At 51.4% G+C, this 20,340-nt stretch overlaps 6 protein-coding genes across 6 annotated transcripts; 4 read left to right on the forward strand and 2 right to left on the reverse strand.

Annotated features, from left to right (window-relative positions):
• The first annotated feature begins 769 nt into the window (after positions 1–769).
• EDD37DRAFT_99927 (casein kinase 1) lies at positions 770–3,050 on the forward strand. Its single transcript, XM_062820427.1, has 5 exons — positions 770–1,207; positions 1,263–1,332; positions 1,388–1,536; positions 1,587–1,992; positions 2,053–3,050. Exons 1-5 carry the CDS (start codon positions 1,079–1,081, stop codon positions 2,724–2,726), a joined length of 1,428 nt encoding a protein of 475 aa, XP_062676208.1. The 5' UTR covers positions 770–1,078; the 3' UTR covers positions 2,727–3,050.
• Positions 3,051–4,344: 1,294 nt separating this feature from the next.
• Positions 4,345–7,033, forward strand: EDD37DRAFT_99829 (metallothionein expression activator). The gene is made up of 3 exons (XM_062820426.1): positions 4,345–4,515; positions 4,579–5,866; positions 5,918–7,033. The coding sequence occupies exons 2-3, from the start codon at positions 4,780–4,782 to the stop codon at positions 6,895–6,897; spliced, it is 2,067 nt and encodes a 688-aa protein (XP_062676209.1). The 5' UTR covers positions 4,345–4,515; positions 4,579–4,779; the 3' UTR covers positions 6,898–7,033.
• A 618-nt stretch (positions 7,034–7,651) lies between these two features.
• On the forward strand, positions 7,652–9,511 carry EDD37DRAFT_672517 (uncharacterized protein; the record flags this gene model as incomplete). Its single annotated transcript, XM_062819444.1, has 2 exons — positions 7,652–7,840; positions 8,064–9,511. 2 exons carry the CDS (start codon positions 7,652–7,654, stop codon positions 9,483–9,485), a joined length of 1,611 nt encoding a protein of 536 aa, XP_062676210.1. The 3' UTR covers positions 9,486–9,511.
• Positions 9,512–10,030: 519 nt separating this feature from the next.
• EDD37DRAFT_100536 (RTA1 like protein-domain-containing protein) lies at positions 10,031–11,638 on the reverse strand. Its single transcript, XM_062809090.1, has 2 exons — positions 11,328–11,638; positions 10,031–11,222 (listed from the first exon to the last, which is right to left on the reverse strand). Exons 1-2 carry the CDS (start codon positions 11,423–11,425, stop codon positions 10,289–10,291), a joined length of 1,032 nt encoding a protein of 343 aa, XP_062676211.1. The 5' UTR covers positions 11,426–11,638; the 3' UTR covers positions 10,031–10,288.
• A 3,309-nt stretch (positions 11,639–14,947) lies between these two features.
• On the reverse strand, positions 14,948–15,773 carry EDD37DRAFT_655845 (heterokaryon incompatibility; the record flags this gene model as incomplete). The annotated part of the gene is made up of 2 exons (XM_062818788.1): positions 14,948–14,996; positions 15,037–15,773. 2 exons carry the CDS (start codon positions 15,771–15,773, stop codon positions 14,948–14,950), a joined length of 786 nt encoding a protein of 261 aa, XP_062676212.1.
• Positions 15,774–16,872: 1,099 nt separating this feature from the next.
• On the forward strand, positions 16,873–19,699 carry EDD37DRAFT_100287 (uncharacterized protein). Its single transcript, XM_062809087.1, has one exon. The coding sequence runs from the start codon at positions 16,989–16,991 to the stop codon at positions 19,515–19,517; it is 2,529 nt and encodes an 842-aa protein (XP_062676213.1). The 5' UTR covers positions 16,873–16,988; the 3' UTR covers positions 19,518–19,699.
• Positions 19,700–20,340: the final 641 nt, after the last annotated feature.

Here is a 20,340-nt window from a genome sequence, read left to right on the forward strand (position 1 = left end):
ACTGTATGGAGTAAGCCCCGCCTGGACGACGGTAACCAGGAAGACGGTGAGCCTCAAAAGGGTACTAGGTATGTGAATGGCTGAGGAAGACCCAACTTCGCTCGTCCAGCCTCTGTCATCGCTGAATCACTGGTTCACGGGTGTTCTTGAAATGAGAACAATCTATATCATCAATCACTGTATGGTACTCCGTACTGTTGGTCGCACAGTACCAATGGATTTTTTTAACCTTGACAGTATGTACTATGGTACTGTAATTGCTTCTTAGTCGATGGTTAGCGCTAACTTATTGTGAGAGAAATGCAAGTCTAGCCTGGAAGATCGGCGGTGTGACAATCAGATTTTCCCTCTGGATTCACCATCTTTAGGGTCTCGCCTACTCTTCCATTCCCCTTTGGTAGCAGGACTACGACCCCGACCGACCAAGCGGCGCTCCACTGGGAAGGGCGAGACTGCGTGACTGGGGCGACAAAGGTTCTGCGGCCCTTTACCGCAAGTCGAAAGGTACCTGACTAGGTCCATGTTCAGACTTCTTATTCTCTCGGTATCCAAGACTTCTACATAGCTGCCGGACAAAAGAATCTTTTCCATATCATACGACCTCGTTTCTTTTGCTCAATTGCATCTGCATCAGCCTCGCTGGACCGCCCATCTGGTTAGTGTCGCATGTGGGGGCCGATAAGTGGTTGCAGTCTGTGCTGAAGGCGTCTCCGGGCAGACTTTGGGCGGGTTGTCCTTGGCAGGAGCTCTCCAACTCAAACCTTTTTGGACAACAACTGGCGTTCTTGCCGACGTCTGCCACCTAGTCATACCTCTCTACATCTAACAACCTGGATGCTTTGTACTCGTGTCACGTTGTGATAGAGGTTTGTCTCTCTTCTGCACTCCTGAGCGAGCTGGTCTGCATCTGTGTTCGGAGTACTGACGATGCTCATCTAGTCACCGCCGTTGCGGAGGTGAAACGCCTCGCATCAACTCCGGACGCCTTTGCTTCCACCGATACCTCCAACTCGACGAGTCGCTTGCTCGCTTAATCGCCCTCTCTTCCTCTCTGGCACTCTGTGCTACAGTCTGAACCATGGCCTCCGCATCTTCCAACGTCGTCGGAGTACACTACCGCGTGGGCAAGAAAATAGGGGAAGGATCATTCGGCGTTATCTTCGAGGGCACCAATCTGCTCAACAATCAACAAGTCGCTATCAAATTTGTGAGCTCTTCTGCTGGGCGCTTTCTCCGTTTGCGGCATCTCATAGAAACAATAGGAACCGAGGAAGAGCGATGCTCCACAACTTCGGGACGAATACCGGACATACAAGATCTTGGTCGGGTGCCGTGAGTACTTGACACGGCGATACCTACCAGGAGAGCGAATGCTGACAAGACGTAGCTGGAATACCCAATGTGTACTATTTTGGACAAGAAGGCCTGCACAACATTCTGGTGATAGATCTTCTGGGCCCAAGCTTGGAGGATCTTTTCGATCATTGCAACAGGCGTTTTTCCATCAAAACAGTGGTCATGGTTGCAAAACAAATGGCATGTCTTCAGTTTTCAGCTGCCGCGCCTCCCGTACTAACGAATTGCAGCTGTCCAGGGTGCAAACAATACACGAGAAGAATTTGATCTACCGTGATATCAAACCCGACAATTTCCTCATCGGCAGACCCGGTACCAAAGCTGCGAATGTCATTCACGTGGTAGATTTTGGCATGGCCAAACAATACCGAGACCCCAAAACGAAGCAACACATTCCTTATCGCGAACGAAAATCCCTGTCTGGTACAGCACGTTATATGAGTATCAATACGCACTTGGGACGAGAACAGTCAAGACGCGACGATCTGGAGGCTCTCGGACATGTTTTCATGTACTTTTTGAGAGGCGGACTGCCATGGCAAGGTCTGAAGGCCGCAACAAACAAACAGAAATACGAGAAGATTGGCGAGAAGAAACAGACCACAGCAATCAAAGATCTGTGCGAAGGCTTCCCTGGTACGCCCTTGAAACCCCTCACGTAATAAAATGGGGTCAACGTGCTAACATGTACCACAGAGGAGTTTAACAAATATTTGAGCTACGTCCGAAACCTTGGATTCGAAGACACTCCGGACTATGACTTCTTGCGAGATTTGTTCACTCAAGCGCTCAAGAACACGGGAGAGGTGGAAGACGGCGAATATGATTGGATGAAGTTGAATGGCGGTCGTGGCTGGGAAGCCATGAAGCAACACCCATCCGCGGCCCACCTGCACAATGTCAATCCTCCGGCGGACGCATCAGCCCGCGCCCTACATGGCGCATCCGCCATGCGTCAAGACGGAGTACAGCGGCCATCGCGTGACCGAGGACCACTTTCGGCGGACCGTTTAAACGCAGCGCAGCCCCCGCCCCCAGGGTCGCCAGCGAAACCAGGAGTGGCAGCCTTGGGGAAGAGCGCTCGAGATCGCACAAGCGGCGCCGCCGGGGGCAACCTGCCGAAGAGGAGCAGTGGTCTGGCCGGTCAACTTGACATGACGCCTCCAGCAAGCACACAGGCTCAATATCAAAGCAGCAATGCCAATTTGGTGGGTCAACAAACCAGGACAAGTCCAGCAGCCGGAGCTTTGCAGAACAACCAGGGCCGTCCTCAGCAACAGGAACAACACCAAAGCTTCTTCCAAAAGATGATGAAGGTACTCTGTTGTGGTACGTATATCTCGAAGATCCCGCAGGGTGAACGTCGCTGACCTTGACTTTGCAGGTTGATCGTTCTCCAGCTGTCTCGATATTGTTTGATTATACAATTTTCTACTCAGGTCGTGGAGCTTGAAATGTGAATATGGACGGTTTGTCAACTGGTCGGTCGCCCGAACCTGCACCAACAGCGGCGAGGCAATAGCCACCGCTCGCATACAATTATTCTTCACTATTCGATGTCGTCTCCCCAGGTCTTCAATTGGCGCGTTACAAACTCAATTGCACAATTCAAAACAAACGCGAAGCCACGGGAAGTCGATCATCCTTTGACGAGTCACGATCGCTTTTAGTCGACGAAGCCTACAGGTGTGGTGGCGTTTGCGAGTGGACAGGGTCAGCCCGATGGTGTTATATGGAAGCATCTGCAGCATGGAGCACGGCGTTCACACAAGACTTTGCATATGCCACAGAGAAATAGGCTACGCAGCACGCGGGCCACCAAAACGGATCTAAAGGAACAAAAGGCAATGGCTGAATGGGTTGGGAACTATTTCGCTCGGGAAGGCAAGTCGTACCTCTCAGCCACCGTGGTTCTGTAAGATCACGAGGAGAGACACAGCAGAGTTGAGACGAGAGGTAATTGAGGCTAGGAGTAATGAGAACACAAGACTTGTCCGATGAATTCCACGAAATGATGGATGCCTTGCACCCAATGTTCCAAGTTGTTTCTAGCGTTGTGCTCACGCGTCTCAGGCACAATGCACTTGCACAGCCACGTTGCTAGTTTGTTAAAAAGGCTATTGTGGTGCCTGAGATGTTGTCCATCAGAGATCTCCAGACGTCATGCGATTCCGCTTGCAGGGTATGTCATAGCTTGGTACAGCGATCCCTGCATATCTGTAAAGGTCCTTTGGTCAACCATGCTAGGCGAGGGGTGATTGTGGCACTGGATACTGTTATACGAGGGATTCGCACTCGGCTCGCTCGAGTCCTGAGTCCTGAGTCCTGAGTCCTGAGTCCTGACGGGCCCATTTGGACTTACCGGACGCAGGCGACGAATCATCGCTGCCAGGTGGAAGGACGGTAGGCGACTTCAGGCAGCGGAATTTGGCATATCGAGAAATGGGCTTAGACGGCGGGTTTGGGCCATTTACAGTCTCTCGCCCTATAACATGGACTATCTACGCGCTGTTCGAAGATCAAGGCGAATTAGTAAGTCAGATCAGTCGATCCTTGAGGAATCTTGATCATGACGAAGAAACAGGAAGTTCAAAGGCAACCAGATTCGAACATTGAAAGAGAAGGAATGAGAGTTAGTGGGGGCCTCTATATAATAAGGACCATATGCACTCTAGGCTAAACTCGAGGAATCCCGGCGCCCACTAAGTTCGGGTGCACGCTGTCAAGTGAATTGAGTGAGGGTTAGTCCCTGTGTTTCTATTCACCCACACTGATCATAATCGCTCTCACCTCAACTTGCGCAAGCTGCAACACTTATTGCTTCACCTTTATCCCTCGAGAATACTCTTTGAACAACTCGCACGCTTTTAGACCTATTGGCGCATCCTGATCTTGCTGCCTTATCGCCAAGTCTTGCAATCTCCGCCGGATTGCCTGACTCTACTTACTGTTCTTCTCCAACTCTTCCGCATATCACAGCCTGCGCAAGAACGTCTTATTCGGAACATCACCTTGCGCCAGCTCCTCTACCACCTAACCTGGTCTGCATCACGGTCGCAAGCGCCTGCAGCATGTTGTTTTAATCCGGCGATAATACTGAAGGCCACTTGCGACATCTTATACCCGTCTCCTTCCAGCATAGCCTCATCCCGCGGCTGAGTAGGTTCCTGGCCCGACATGCTCATACGCTCAGATCATGTCCACTAACGCATTGCGCCACAGGCTGATTGACGAGGCATCCTCTGAAAAGACTCCCGAATTAGTCCAACTGAGTCATCTCGAGTCCTGCACGAGTTTACGAGAAGCGGGAGTTCCTGCAGAGCCTCATTAGGCTGAGACTCTCACGCCCCATATTCCGGCCCTACCTTCTGCGGTCCGCAAAACTTTCCGGCAGATCGTGTTGAAGGCCATTACCTCAAAAAGATGGATAACTCGCGGGGGAGGTCTCCCTCGAGGGGGAGTGCGCAGCACTTAAGTCCTCAACCGTCACCAAACCACTACCCTACCACAGTACCTGGCGTGGATCCTTCAGTACAGGCAGCGTTAACGACGGGCAAATTCAACACTTCGCAATCATTCAACAACCCTTTCTTTGGCTCTGACCAACAGAGTGTACTCCAGACGAATCCCGCAGACACGACTTACTACAACACCAATCAGTACCAGAACACATTTCAAGACAGTCAATTCATGGGTCAGACCTTTGACCCAACCTTTTCCAACAACAACTTCATGTACCAAGCCGAGAACATCCCCAATGACTTTGGCCAGAACTACTCCCTAAACAACACATACGACATGAATCCACAAACCAACATCAATCCCGCAGAATTGAGCAAAGTCTCGTCCCCACAAGATGGTCAATCGCCTGGTCTGCAACCGCCTGTGACTCTATCATCTCAGCCTCCATCGCCCGCGTCGACGAATGGCCAGTTTTACACACCACAGCATTCAAGACATGCTTCACTGGATCCGTCAAGTGCGTACGGAGATAGCTATGACGGCATCAATTTCCAGCAACATCGAAGAGCACCATCAGATCACTCCGAAATATCATCCGCTTCGCATTCTCCATATCTTGCACATGCCGAACTGAACGAGCCATCCGACCTGGGTCATTCTCCATTCCTATCCGCGCAGCCGGATACCAGCAATGCGTTTGGCATGGAGGGTTTCAGTCTCAGTGGTGAACATGCCTCTTATCGTTCCCCCAGACTACTTCCGCATATGGATGCGAGCCAACAAGGGCTAGGATTGAATCAAGACATGACTCTTAGTCAACCGATGGGCATCCCTATCCCGGATGTATACACCACACAAAGCACAGCATACCCACCAACCGTTCCGACCAACCATTTGCGGAACACTTCCGTGGTTTCCGACATTGGTCGGGCTGATCAATATGCGCCTCCGACCATAAATATCGAGCCAGCACCCGTTTCGCGACAACAAAGTTTTGGACCTCAGGGCGAGGGTACCGAAGGTGCCCTGAGTCCGCCAACCGGGAGCAGTGAGTCTGATGTCATGTTGGTGCAATTGTGAAAGCTAACAATGTCTTCAGGAGGCCGCAGTAGGAGTCAATCCGATGTCACTTTCAGTAGACCTTTGTCACGTTCCGGCTCGCCTGGACTTAGCGCAACCAACACCCTGTCGGTGGCTAGATCCCCTGAAAGAGGCAGTCGATCTCTCTCACGGGAATCGTCTCCTGGCCCTGGTGTCGCATCTGGCAGAATTGAGAAAAATCGACGAGCATCGACCTCGTCCATGGGTCAATCTCGTGATTACATTTTGGACTTGGCGGACCCTGGCAGACCAAACGCTACTCCTTCCGGAACAAGCACGAGGGTCCAGAAACACCCGGCTACCTTTCAATGCAACCTCTGCCCCAAACGTTTCACCCGAGCATATAACCTACGTTCGCACCTGCGAACACACACTGATGAGAGGCCTTTTGTATGTACCGTATGCGGGAAGGCATTTGCCAGACAGCATGATCGCAAGCGCCATGAAGGTCTTCACAGTGGTGAAAAGAAGTTTGTCTGCAAAGGTGAACTCCATTCTACTCCGGGCCAGTTCTGGGGTTGCGGAAGACGATTTGCCAGAGCCGACGCCTTGGGTCGACATTTCCGATCTGAGGCTGGTAGAATATGTATCAAACCGTTACTGGAAGAAGAAAGAACAACTCGCCAAAACAGAGCAATGATGGAGCAACAGCAACAGCAGCAGGCACAATTCGCACAGACCGGATTGCAGCCATTACCGCAACCAATGATGATGGGTATGGATCCGACTGGAGCTGGCGAGTTCGCATTGCCTGCAGCACTTCTTCAGCAATATCCTGCTCTCCAGAACATCGATTGGTCACAAATGCCCACTTCTGATGACCCAGGAGATCTGAGTGACGTTGGGGGCATGGGAAGAGCCAGCTTTGACGGCTCAAGTGGTGGAGACTATTACGACGAAGACATCAGTGACGGTTATGTTAGTGGCAGTGGTCTGGACTTCTCTAACCCTGGACCTCAAATGTATATGGGAAATTGAGTGCCTGATGTGGTGGGCTGAGGGCTTCCTGGTTTGTCATGGATGATGACCCTTCTTTAACGGTGCATGGTGTTTACGATGGTTTACACTGGATAGAGTCAGGTTATCACGATCACCACGGCAGAGACCCCTGATGACGACATGCGTTCACAGATACCATTTGGGTTTATATGATGAATGAAATACTTTTCTACCTTGGCCGTCGCTCGATGGTATTCGGAGACTGTGGCTGTGATCGACCACAAAGGGAAGTTGAACAGCTGAAGCACCGATGCGAGACATGTCCTCGGCATACTGGTACGGCGTTTACCACCTACACGCCTTCCAATGCTCCAGCACCATCATGGCGAATGGCAAGATGCAAGGACAGTTGATCAGGGTGTGGACAATACTCTCAGCACCACACCTAGAACAAACAATGCGATCTGGTGTTGTGCAGTCGCGGATGTATGCAGCTTTCCTAGCAATCCACGGTCGACAAGGCTGTGATTCACGTGATATGCCGCCAAGGATGTTTGATATAACGACGACATGGCTTTCGTTCTCTTTGTCGGTCACTGGGCCATGGTGTCTGTGCCTGGAATACTGCCTCACCCTGTACCAAACACCTTGGCATAGACACCATGGCCGCGCACACGATGGGTTTGGATTTAGACTTGCGCGGTTCGAAAAACACTCGCTCCTCCTTACCACCAACACCTCTACCAACGACTCACCCTACGTCTCGGCGTTGCTCTCGGCGCTCCAGACTATCATGGCGCCACGCAATAGGAAGAAAGCGGCGCGCGACCGGCAGGTGACAAACGATTTCTTCAGCAACGCTCACCAAAGAACGCCATCACCTACGATCAGCACCGCTCCACTGCCTGGTGAGATAGCGACAGCTTCCGACCAAGCGACGACATCATTTACTCGAGCGCGCGACACACCATCAAACGTTCCGGTAGCTTCCTCCTCATCAAACGTTCCGGCAGCTTCTTCTTCCTCTCAAATCGTGACAAGACCTCTCTCACTTCCTCAACCACTTCCACTTTCTGTCCGTACCAATTACAACCTCCTCGCTCCACACACCTTTCACCAGAAGTCGAAAGATCAGTTCTTGGCCAATGCATGTCTCTGGGCTCTTTCTGCTCTAGCAGACCCGCTAATAGATCCTCTTTTTCCAGCTTTTGGCCTACGGTGAATACGCACTCGAGAAATACAAGGAAAACCGTAGAGAAACCGAACACCTTTTGATCAGAGAGTTCATATTCACCTACGGACGACAGATCCCTGGCACAAAAGCTCTTGAGTGGCACATTGATCTCGAAATTATCAAACAGGTTGCCGAGGGCATCTTTTCTCGCAGACTCATCGGACTCTGGGCCACTGGCGCAGAATCTGTCGGTACTCCAGCAGAAGACATTGTCGTCACGGTTCCAAGACAATTTGGTGACTACGAAGCTGCTTCTTTCATCGTTGGATATTTTCTCGAAAGCGCAGTCAAGATCGAAAAGGGCCTCATCCCACCAGCAGATCCAGACAAACCTCCTGCGTACCTACCACTGATCACGCTTGGATTGATCAAATTCTCAACCCTTCTCAAACAATTGAACCATTACCCGGAGGAACCTGCCCACGTTAGAGATTGGGAAGATTTCTATCAAACACGAATCGACAGTATGGCTACCAAGGAGAATCTCTACGTTCCTGGCGCGATCGCAAACATGGATGGCACGAGCTTGACCAAGGGATCCGCTGAGGAGGAGGATGATCTCGATCTTGGAGCTCTCACTATCACTGACCCTGCTGCACCTGGCGAAGGCAAGAAGAAGAAGAAGCGCAAGAACCGAAAGCGCAAGAACAAGAACAAGGGCAAGGGCAAGGCTCTCGCTACCGAAACTGCTGCCGACGTCGACCCTGGTGACAACGATGAACCAGACGAGTCAGAGCCCGAATCAGAGCCTGAGCAAGAGGCTGAACCAGCGCCTGAGCCAGAACCAGAACCAGAACCAGAACCAGAGCCGGCGGCTGACAAGGGCAAAGGCAAGGCCAGAGCCGAAGACCTTCCAGCATACGTTCCAGGTCCAGAAACCCCCTCCATTCCCGACATGCCTGGTGCTTTCGGCCCAGGTCCGGCCGTCCCTTCTGCCCCCGAAGACAATGGCGAAGGTCCAAGTTCTCGCGCTGCTGCCGCTCCTGCTCGTCCTGCCCGTGCGATCGACCCAATTACGCTCGTTCCAGACATTGACGCTGGTCTCGAGGGACGCCGTCGTCCGCTCACGGAGAAGGCTGCAAACGATCGCATCACCAGACACCTTCACAAGATCCTCGACGCGCCATACAAGACCAAAGCCGCTCGTCATGCTGCGCTTGCTCGCGCTCGCCAGCAGATCATGCAATCCGAGACTCTGGCTGCTGCGCGTGGCGAGCAGCGTCTCCGACCAACTGCGCCTCGTGCCCGCGCTGCGCCTGAGCCAGAGCACGTACCTAGCCGCTTCCAATTCGGCACCCTGCCTGGCTGGGAGGGAGAATTGGAGGCAATGATGGTGGAGGGCATGCGCAAGCGTGCGCCAGAGAAGAAGAAGCCTGCCGAAGAGAAGAAATAGGCTGGGCGAGAATGTGTTTTGATTATGGAACGATGTGGAGCTGGCCATACATTTAGTATGGCAAAAAACATGGCATTGCATAGGCCGAACACAATGATATCCGCCCATTAGGGGCTCCGAGCTGAAATGAAATGAAATGAAAGTGAAACTGAAGTGAAAGTTCAATCGTGTCACGTGATAAGGCTGTAGAGTTAGGGCGTGCTCCTGAACGGTATAGGCCGTTACTATTCTCGTTACGTACGGTGTGCTCCTGGCATTGAATATATCTAGAATATACGTTGCCGACTAGGAAGTATCCTTATTTATCGGCTAATAACGTTGTCTTAGTAGTAAGGTGTACTACGATAGTATATTCTATTTTTTCAGCGCTGTAACGGGAGTACTTCCAGTCTTCAAGGAAGGAGAAACTCGCGTTATAATCCGGGAGTCCTATACTAATATCGAGAAACTATATAGCATTGAAAACACGGCGACAGTCGATCGTATCGAATGGAAATAGTGTCTTAGAAACCCGGAGACGTCCGTTTCTAACGATTAAAAGTATCGTCTTGAAGCTGGTAGACACTTTAATAACAACAGAACTACTCTCTACGTTGTGATAGGCGCCTTTCTTATTTGCAAAGCTACAAAACGCTCGATAGGATTCGGAATTTCTTCATTAATATCGAGAAGAGTATCTAGCGTTGATAGCCTGGAGGCAGCCGTCCGTATCGACTAAAATAACTGTTTCATCGACTTGGAAATCGCCTTTCACATCGAATGAAATTGGTGTCTTGTCCGGGGTGCCCGAGCTATTGTCATGCTCATACCTCCTCCGCGCTGTCCGGGGCGTTCTTGTCCGTCTCAATCGTGGAAAGCTCAGATTGTGTCGGGCGGGCGCTTGATGACGATCGGTCAGGGGGTGCGACATATGCGCTTGACAGACGTGGGAAGCACCATCCAGGATGGAAGATGGTTTGCATCAGGGTGGCGAGCGTGACCATGCACCCGTCGAGCACGATGAAGGGGGTTTGCGACTGCATGATCGGGTTGCCCCATCCACCTTTGTGACCGGTGGTTAGTATCTTGACAACGACGCTGGAAGATCGCGACTTACCGGCCATCTCGACAATACGGTACACGCATCTAATGAAGATTGCTGCGAAGGCAAGCGTGAAGCCCACGGCGAAGCATTTGAACAGTGTGCTGTTGAGGAATTTGCGCGCTTCAGTGGACAATGGCACATTCTGCGCCCTGCGCCGGGCAAGGATATACATGAGAGCAGCAGTGCCGAAGAACAAGAGTGTCACGACTTGCAGGGCAATACCCGCCATCATGAGGTGGTCGCCGAGTTCTTGTCTAGCGTTGTCGTTCTCGGATGTCGCTGCCATGCCGCCTCCGATGGCCTGGATCACGAGAGACAAAAGATCGCCTGCTATGAAAATCCATGTGTACCACCGTGGTGGGATGCGTGAGTACTCAGGGCCGAAGCACAGTGTTATATGCTTCAGGACAAGGTAGATGGCTGCCGAGTTGAATGCAGGCCCTAGGATCAGGCAACAGATTTGAATCTGGAAGCCGACTTGGCTGTAGGGATTCTGGTGGAGCATGACACGTCCGATGTATCCCAGCCCTTGGTCGATGCAGGCTAGGAACATGGCGATGAGGTACGTCCATGTCTTGTAGCGGATGCCTCCGTAGAGTTGCATGACTGCGGCCATGAAGAAGAAGGCTACGAAGAAGCAATTGGCACCAACACTGCAATTGGATATATGTTAGTTCGCAAGGATCGTGTGGACGATGAGTGGTAGGAGGATGGCTGGCCGAGGGTCCGATGCAAGATGGGCTGGAGAGGAGACTTACGAGGGATAGTAGCCGTATATGGTGTTTTCAACGGGACATTGAGACGAGACATTGAAGCACTGGTCCATGGGAAGATACGTTGTGTTGCCCGCTGACATCTTGGACAGCGGTTGGGATGGTGATGGGAGTGTCGACGAGGTGGTGGACAAGCAGAACGGATGGTAGCAAGCAGGCTGTGGAGGTAAGAAGTGCTGAAGATCGAAGAGATCGCAGTGAATTTACCATAGGCGGTGGCTTTGCAATATATTAGCTAGGTGGACGGGGCCTAACTTACCGTATGCTTCACGCATCCGATGAATCCTGACACACTGATCCACGTGGATAAACGACACCAGAATCTCACAGAACAGAGTCATGGGTTCGGCGTGGCTGTTGACGGATGTTCCCATTGAGTTCGCGCAAATGCGAATACGCCAAAGATACCGAAGTCAGGCAAGCGGGGTTGAGAGGGCCCTACCTAAAGCGATGGACTTTCGTTGGACCAAGCTCTTCCACGCAGTCAAAACATGAAGAGCAATTTTGTCTTTATCCGGCACAAATACAGGGGATACGACACAAGACACGACGACCCATATCCTGTCGCGCAATATATATGGGGCACCATATGCATTGACATCTCGCAAGCCAGACCCAAAAGGGGTTAATGTCAACGGGACGAGGCTCTCGGTCTTTTAATTTCCAATGTGTAAGCATGCAATCATGACAGCGTTTGACAACCAGTCCTACGAGTAATCGAGCTTGTGGTGTTGCTGGTGACTGTCTCGGGTGTGGACTCGATGGAGGTTTGCCTAGGGATTTTGAGCGCATAGCCTTGGTCTCTGAGAAGTGGAAAACTGGACGTTAACATACGTAAGTGGAGTTGCGGAAGAAGAGTCCTCCCGCTACCGAGGTACGGACGATCCAACGGCCTGGGATCTCCATGGATAATATCATCAAGCCATTCTCACAAATCGTCCATATCTTTCGTTGGCCCTGGACTGTCCCAAAAAGAAGGCGAAGGGTGTAAAGCGCAATTCTGACGTGTCAGAAGGTTTCGCATCCTCCATGTGTTGAGTCAAGGCGGGAGCTTCTCCCCGGCTCGAAAACGAGTACGTCGTATTTCGTATTACAACTAATGCATGAACCTGCAGCCTCGTATTGGCGACTAGATAGGTTGAAGTGGATATGGGGCAGCAGACCAGGCAATACTCCGGCGAGTGATCCGGATGAGTTTGCCAAAATGCGATACCACTTGTAGCCTTTAATAATGCAGATGTGCTAGGTGTAAGCCTTGGATCGTAGCCGTTCTTCGTGTTCAGACATGATCATCTTCGGCTGTTCTTTATTTCCTGCTGCTCATTGATACGGCCTGCCTATCGTCCTCCATGATGCTGGGCTGCCCAGAGCAGAAGTGGCTCTCCAGATCAGTATCGAAACCGCGCCATTGTGTACAGCGACAAAGGAGACCTGGCACAGTGGCCTTGCTTGTTGCCATAATGTCGAGTTATAGCTGTGTTTGCCCCAGTGCCCACGTCCTCGGGTGTTCCTTAGCGAGTAGGTAAATGACTGATCATATCGACTCTACTGCTCACGATTACGACGAACGTATAAAGCGACCGAGAAAGGCCGAACCTTCATGCATGCCTGGCATGGTCACCTGACTTTGTGGAACATTAGGGGTGCACAGCCTTATTTCGTTATTCCAATCATGGGAAGCCAGCCTATGCGCCTCTACTCCTGGAGGGGTCATCGGATTTCGAAGTCCTGCTCTTTAGCTTTGAGGGTGTCAGAGAATACATCACGAATAGCTTCTCCGTCCATTATTCCGTGCACGTATGCATCGCCAATCAACCGCCAGCAAGCCTTGTCGTCAGAGACTGCCAATTTTCGAAGAACAACTGGTACGCTGCATCCATACAAGATGCAAATTTGGTCACCGACTGTTGCGTGTTGTGGAGCGAGCCCAACCAGTGGCGTCTCGTAGTTGTCGTCCACCATTGAGCGGAAGGTTCGACGATTCCAGATAACGTCCCGAATGACTGTGAGGAATGTTTTCACGAAGTTTGGTGCTTCGGTCACCAAGAGTTCTTCTGTGTCAATACTAGAGATACGATCGAAGAGGTCAGTGGGATTTCCGGAGTCACGACCCACACTGCTGATCTGCAACAAATGGAGCATCGCAATACGGTAGAATCGTGGCGCAGGTTCACCTTTCTCGTCACGGTCTGCACACAAGGTGCGCCAGATGGTATCTTGGAGGTCGATCAGTCCCGAGTGAGGTCGAAGGTAGGTAGTCCCAAGTATTCTCAGACACTCTTTCGTAATAATAGCATTTGCCATTCTTGGTGATCTCTCAGCGATTTCGCCAATGATTATGCCTTTAGCGTGGAGTGATCCATTACACTTGCCATCCTCGTCCCTTCCGATCGAGACGTAAGGTTTATATCCAAAATGAGCATTATACCGTCGCTTTTGACTTCCGCCGACGAGCGGACTGCCATGTACTCGTTGATCCTGTCGCAAAGAAGGATTTCCGAACGGCAGGTTGTCTCTGGACGCTATCCATGAAGGGCATGAACATGAAATATGACCAAGGCGTCGGTCGTGACCGAGAGAATGTGGCATATCAGAAGATATTGGGGCCCAAGGGCGACAAACAATGTCAATCGACCCTGAGTAACGACAGCAATGCCAAACAAAATCCACAAAAACATCCAGGACATCTTTACCGTAGTCAGGAGTTATGAAGCCGCCTTCACCTGACTGTGACAATGAGAAGATGTCACTAGCCAGATTCAACAAAGCATATATTGCATCCCGCTGATCGGTCGTCACGCTGTAAGTGCTCAGATCCACAAGTGTCTCTAAGGACATCTTTCGATCTGTAACATCTCCCTTCGTGGACTTGATAAATGCATCTTCGATGGTCTGCAGTAATCTGACAGCGGGTGAGTTATGAAAATCCGCCAGGGCTGTCACAGGCACCGTGTTCGCTAACCTGGTGGGAAAGGGTTGTATAGTGCTGAGTTCGGCTCGAATCAGGTCGATCGCCAGAGTAAAGTGGTCCATATGTGCTTCACGGTCACCACAACGAATCATAGAGTTCGTTGAAAATGCAGCCTCCTGGAGGACCCAGACTCGCCGAAACCAAGACCTTTCCAAAAGCTGGAGCAACGCAGTAAAACCGTGGTGATGCCACCAACTGTCGTTCCATCGAAACTTGCTTGAAGTGATCTGAGAAACGAATTGCAGGGCGACCTTGCTTGTTGAATCCTCCTCGCCCAGCCAAACCAGAACACTACTGGCCCTGCGATAGATTGTTGCCATCTGTTTGACTTGCTCATTCCTTTCCAGGACATTTGATTGATCGATACAAATGGAGTCTACCCAGATACTGATCGGATTTGTCCGAGGCCTTATCCTTAAGAGCGCATGATATAGATTTGGCTTTAACTTCATCATCTGCCCGTTGACAGTGACTTGGTGAATCGGTGGCTCTTGACCCCAGACATAACTCAACGCGTAGTACTCAGGAGGCGCTACAAGACTGCATCTTTTCAGGTGACCTCTGATGTTGTCTCCGTATCCGCCTGCTTCGAGAACAAAGATACGGAAACTGAAGCCCGTAAGTGGAAAGTAGGTCAAGGATTGAGCAGTGGATATTTGCTCTCCAGGTTGAACACGCTCGAACTGTGAGTCAGTAACGTAGACATTCTCTGCTTCGCCGGACTCATATCTGCTTGATTTGCTGATCTTCCGGCGGAGTCTTGCGAACGCATTCGACTGCCCTTCGCCATAAATGAGAGGCATGAAGGTATTGAATATACCGAGTAGTGAATAAGCTCCGTCCTCTGTGCGTGTACTCTGCCGCTTCGCTGCCCATGACAATCTTTCCTCGGTACTGTACTCAAAGACGGACGTTCCACGAAGGACCTGAATAGGAATGGCCGTAATCTCGTGAATTATTGCTTCTAGCGACCTCCTGTCTCCAAGCGGTTCAAAGTCCCGGGAAAAGAACTCAACCACAGGAGGAGCGATAAGTTCTTGCAATGTCCAACTTCGAGTGAACCATCTGCTTTGCCGAAGAGTAGATTCCCAATACAGCTCAGCTGAGTTGTGAAGGCGGTTACGACCCAACACATCTTCCAAGTACACGTAGCAGATGGATGCGTGCTGATACCATCGAAACATGCTGTTGATAGCCTCTTGAAGCTCAGCGCTACTTGACTTGTCGATACAGCATGTATCCACCCAGACATACTGTAGCCCGTCTTTTTTAGCTTGTTCCAAACAGAGTTGAATCTTGGTATAGCCAGTCATAGTCTTACTGGATCCATTGGTGAGGTCGTTAAGGGTAACCTCCTGTTCGCCCCAAGTATGTGAAAGTATTGCGTAGGGTGGGGCATCCCCAGAGATGTACCTGGGAGCACTCAGCTCACCGTGATCGTCAACCCTTAGAAGGCGCATCGTGGTATGGCGAACGTGACAAAGGTTGAGGAGAACCTGCTAAATAAGAAACGCAACAGGTGCCATGAATCGAGAGAATCTGATGAAACATCTTGCATGCGTGTTCCGCTGTGGCAGGCGAGGTCGTTAGGTGAGGCTGGGTGAGGCTGTGTAGATGCCTAGAGGGTATATCACAATTAGTACCCAAGTTCGTCGAGACATCGAAGCCTGGTGTACGGAATAAATCTCTGTGGAATTCACAACGGTCTGTAAGTTTGCACATGAGGTAGGTCCTTCATGGTGCTTTTGCAGACACCTATGTAAAGACATGGCAGCACCTGCGCAGCAGGGTGGAGAGTGCATCTTGAGTGCTCAATCAGGCTGAAAGTGAAAGGCAGTTACGTCCTCAACATGAACCCAAGTAGTCACGTGAGCGCACCCTCAATGACTCACTGTGCAGCAGGATCTTGAGGAAAGCAAGGCCCAGGGACAGACAGACTAGCCATTTCATTAATGTTTATGATTCCAGTGTGCACTCATACGCAGAGCCTTGCAACCATGGCTTTCGCAACATGTTGTGATGACACTTTGGCAAGCTAGAGATGCTGACGTGGAAAATATGCAAAAGGACGGAAGGGGTTTGTCAGCATGCATATGCCGCTTGTGCCTGCCAAATCAAAACCAACCTGACGACAGATTGTCACATTGTGTGGTGTTGTATCTCCTGTATTGCTGACCGTCCATGCGTGGAGGTAAGCAAGTCGCTCGTTTGAAGAATATTTCTAGCAGATCTCTGATAAAACACCGCGTTTCAGAGTCAAATCAAGCAGCTAATTAGTGTGATAGGTAGCATTGGAACAGTTAGCACCGGGCCCTGCAATGAGCAGTGTTCTGGAAGTTGCCACGAGTCCCCGAGCGCCCCAGCTGTCACTCGTGAGTGGCCCTGGAACTCCTAGCGTGCTCGGAAATGTCCACCCATGCCCACTAATGCCCCCGAAACCCATGACAATGTCGTTGGAAGGGCGTGCATTCTGACATGCTCCCCCCCCCCATACAGTTCTGGGGCGCCTGAGGAGTCATACAATCCAACCGACTTCGGGTACATCACGTTCTTTCCGACGGGGAACGACAGGCTGAATAATAATATCACAGGGAGTCTCCCTCTCCAGTGCTCCTCACCGTCCACTTCTTGTCCCATTGTATTGGGACTGGAACATTGGGAATCGAGTCGACAAAATGGAGTACTTCAATTTTGAGGATGCTTCCAATGTCATCCCCAATCTGGATATCGATGACTGCTGCTCCTTGAACGGCGAGACCAACCAGGATGACGCCAATGACTGCTATGAGTCGCTCTTTTTCGAAAAATCCTATCTGCTCCCAGCGGCACGCCCTGCTGAACCAGGAACCGTCATGGTGAAGTTAATCAACAATATTGAAATCGAGGCAATCCCACACACCTCAGATGCCGGCCTCGACTACCCCATGTTTCGTTCCAAACAGGCCTGCGACCTCTGTGCCAGGATGGGATTGGATTGCTTCCTGGCTACAAGAGGTTCCCTCGTTACGGGTTGCACCTGCTGCATCTCATTGTACCGAGAATGCAGCTTTGTCCATCCTATAGTTCCCAAGGGATTCGTCAACACCTTTCCTGGTATCTCTGAGGACCACCAAGTCGATGAATACACCAATACTGAAAAGCGAAAGACCATGAGATCAATGGAAGAAGGGCGAGGCCGCAAGACGGGTGCTCGCTTCCCAAGAGATGCTGTCAAAATCCTGAAGCAGTGGCTGTCCGAGCACGCTGATCATCCATACCCCAATGAACGAGAGAAGGACGAACTCAAGCAAATCACCGGCCTCAAGCGCAGTCAGATTTCGAATTGGCTGGCCAATGCACGGAGAAGAGGCAAAGTCAGGCCCTCTTCGGGACCATCTTCACCCATGCTTGGTGCAATCGACATCCCGACTCAAACACTCGATAACCCCGATGTCGCTCACCTGAACCCTCTAGACAGATGGAAGGCTTCGCCACCAGAAAATGAACCTGCTTCCATGACTGCTATCGCCAAAGCCGTGACAGCCACACCTCTCCCAGTGCGCAATCCCTCTGTCTCGAGTCTGCATGGCTCAAGGGGTGGTTCCCGGGGTGGCTCCCGGGGTGGCTCAAGAGCTAGTTCAAGGAAAGCTTCAAGCGAGGAGGATTCTTCATTCTCTATGTTCCGGGCACCTTCCGTGAGCAGTTTCGGAACCAAAGATTCCAGTAACAGCGACATGACTTTTGCCTCCTCAAGGTCGAATCGGTCCAAGGCGTCATTCGCTTCGTCGCAGGACCGACGACGGCGCCGAAGGGCACCCATGACCCAACGAACCACCACGCAACAAACCAAGTCTCGAAGTGCAAGGATATTCCAGTGCACATTCTGCACAGACTCGTTCCCGGCCAAATACGACTGGCAGCGTCATGAGAAGTCGTTGCACTTGGCTCTTGAGCGATGGACATGCTGTCCTAATGGCGGAACAGCGATTGATGCTCTCACTGGCACAGAAATGTGCGTATTTTGCAGGGAATCCAATCCCAGTACCGATCATTTAGAATCACACAACTTCACTGCTTGTCAAGAGAAAACCATGCAAGAACGTACCTTCTATCGGAAGGATCACCTGAGCCAGCATCTCAAGCTGATGCACAATGCCAAGGTGCAGTCCCACATGAACACATGGAAGAGCACAACCAATGAACTCAAGTCATCTTGCGGATTCTGTCCGTCCAAGTTCACTACCTGGCAGCAGCGGGCAGATCACTTGGCTGCCCACTTCCGCAATGGTGCCGACATGAGCATGTGGGCGAACGGCTGGGGCTTCGAGCCATACGTGGAGAGATTGGTTGAAAATGCCATACCCCCATACCTGATCGGACACGAGAGGATGACCATGGAGCCATACGTGGCCAGGGCGGCACAGACAACACCCTCAGCCGGTACCGACGCAGGTCTGACCAATGGCACCTCTGCCGAGAGTAGCGAACCCGACCAAATCACCAAAGACTCCAACTGCTGGGGTCGACTGGAGCAAGAACTGACCAAGTTTGCATCGCAGCAAAAGGCCGCAGGCAGGATCCCCTCGGACAAAGATCTCCAGGACCAGGCCCGCGTGATCATATACGAGGACAACGACCCCTGGAATTGGACCTGCGCCGACAATCAGCAATGGCTGGACACATTCAAATACCAACATGGCCTGGACGCCCCGCCAACGATAGTCGCTCAGAACCTGGCCGAAGTACCCATCATGGCACCGTATGTGATCAAGGGTGGTCTGAAAGCCAAAGCCACCACGCCCACGATGCAGAGGAAGAGCATGTCTCATGACTCCACTCCCGCCATGACCGCAGACTATAGCAGCATGCCTGCTTCTGCCACAGCCACGACCTTTGACCAGAACATGGACTTTGACTTTGACAGTATCGACTTCAGCGGACTCGATTTGGGGATGGTGGACGACTTGAACTTCGATATGGGCGCCGATGATCAGACAGGCGGTGTCATGGGAGGTGCACCCGCAGCTGTTGGTACATCGGCGCCGTACTCGTCGAGTATACCCACTGTAGACTCGCTTTATGGCTCGTATAGCATGGCGCCTGCCATGGATATGGGGATGGGAATGAACACGGGTCTGCCGACGCAGCAGAAGCAGCCCGAGGACAACCTTATGACTGAACAGGATCTGAGCCAGTTGAATGGATATATGGCCCAGTTCCACTGAACCAAAAACAGGAGAGAAAAGAGTGAAGTGATATATCAACAACATGTCAGTGCTGGGGCAAGGAGGCCTCTATATGCATGCACATATGAGAGATCTAAAAGGCGTTATATGTGTCATGGGATTGGCACTGATCAGGCACAGGGCGCAGGATTGAGACAACGTCAGGGAGCTTGCCTAATGAAATGATGCAGTACTAATCAAATATTCCACCGAGAGCACAAATCTTATGGGCTGTCCATCCTTTTCCTGTAGCATACCTTGTCACGAGGACTTTGGTGAGGAGTGCGCCCTGCTCGTGACTCGGCCCATAGTGGTCATCAACCCGCCCACGCCCTGTCTGTGACACAGTTGATTCATCTTCCCAATTAGACCATCAAGGAGGTTTCAGTAATGCTATGAGAGCAGGGTGAGCGTCGCGGTGAAAACATGATCCGCATCCGACAAGGCTCCGACGTTGGGAGTACAACCTGTTCACACAAATTGTCACATGCAAGAATCGACCGAAACGCGAACTCATGCTCCATAATCTTGCTATGCACACATGCAAGTCTCCTTGTCTCCCAAAGTGCCCTTTCTACTCCGTACCCAGTCTCACCCGGGCTCCGATCTTCCAAGCCCGAAGGATACCGAGAACCACTGTACTGTGTAGTCCAATAACCAACAGGCACAAATGGCATGTGAAAATCAAAACACTGGCATCTGCCCCCCCTGGACATTGCTCCATCATGTGCACTGTGCATCCCACTCTCACTCAACAAACAGAGCCCGTGCAGACTAAATTAATCTTAACCACACAACATGATCGCCGTCGGCCGCCTGTCTG

This window comes from Exophiala viscosa (assembly GCF_022695815.1).
Source record: "Exophiala viscosa unplaced genomic scaffold EDD37scaffold_1, whole genome shotgun sequence".
Taxonomy (NCBI): Eukaryota; Fungi; Ascomycota; class Eurotiomycetes; order Chaetothyriales; family Herpotrichiellaceae; genus Exophiala; species Exophiala viscosa.

What these genes read in the sequence shown, in the direction of transcription:
- EDD37DRAFT_99927 (XM_062820427.1), top strand. Translation starts at nt 1,079, where the DNA reads ATGGCCTCCGCATCTTCCAACGTCGTCGGAGTACACTACCGCGTGGGC. An exon ending in AACAAGTCGCTATCAAATTT is followed by an intron (nt 1,208 to 1,262) that starts GTGAGCTCTTCT and finishes TAGAAACAATAG; the next exon opens with GAACCGAGGAAGAGCGATGC. An exon ending in CAAGATCTTGGTCGGGTGCC is followed by an intron (nt 1,333 to 1,387) that starts GTGAGTACTTGA and finishes GACAAGACGTAG; the next exon opens with CTGGAATACCCAATGTGTAC.
- EDD37DRAFT_100536 (XM_062809090.1), bottom strand. Translation starts at nt 11,425, where the DNA reads ATGTCAGCGGGCAACACAACGTATCTTCCCATGGACCAGTGCTTCAAT. An exon ending in ATATACGGCTACTATCCCTC is followed by an intron (nt 11,223 to 11,327) that starts GTAAGTCTCCTC and finishes ATCCAATTGCAG; the next exon opens with TGTTGGTGCCAATTGCTTCT.
- EDD37DRAFT_100287 (XM_062809087.1), top strand. Translation starts at nt 16,989, where the DNA reads ATGGAGTACTTCAATTTTGAGGATGCTTCCAATGTCATCCCCAATCTG.
- EDD37DRAFT_99829 (XM_062820426.1), top strand. Translation starts at nt 4,780, where the DNA reads ATGGATAACTCGCGGGGGAGGTCTCCCTCGAGGGGGAGTGCGCAGCAC. An exon ending in GAGTCCGCCAACCGGGAGCA is followed by an intron (nt 5,867 to 5,917) that starts GTGAGTCTGATG and finishes CAATGTCTTCAG; the next exon opens with GAGGCCGCAGTAGGAGTCAA.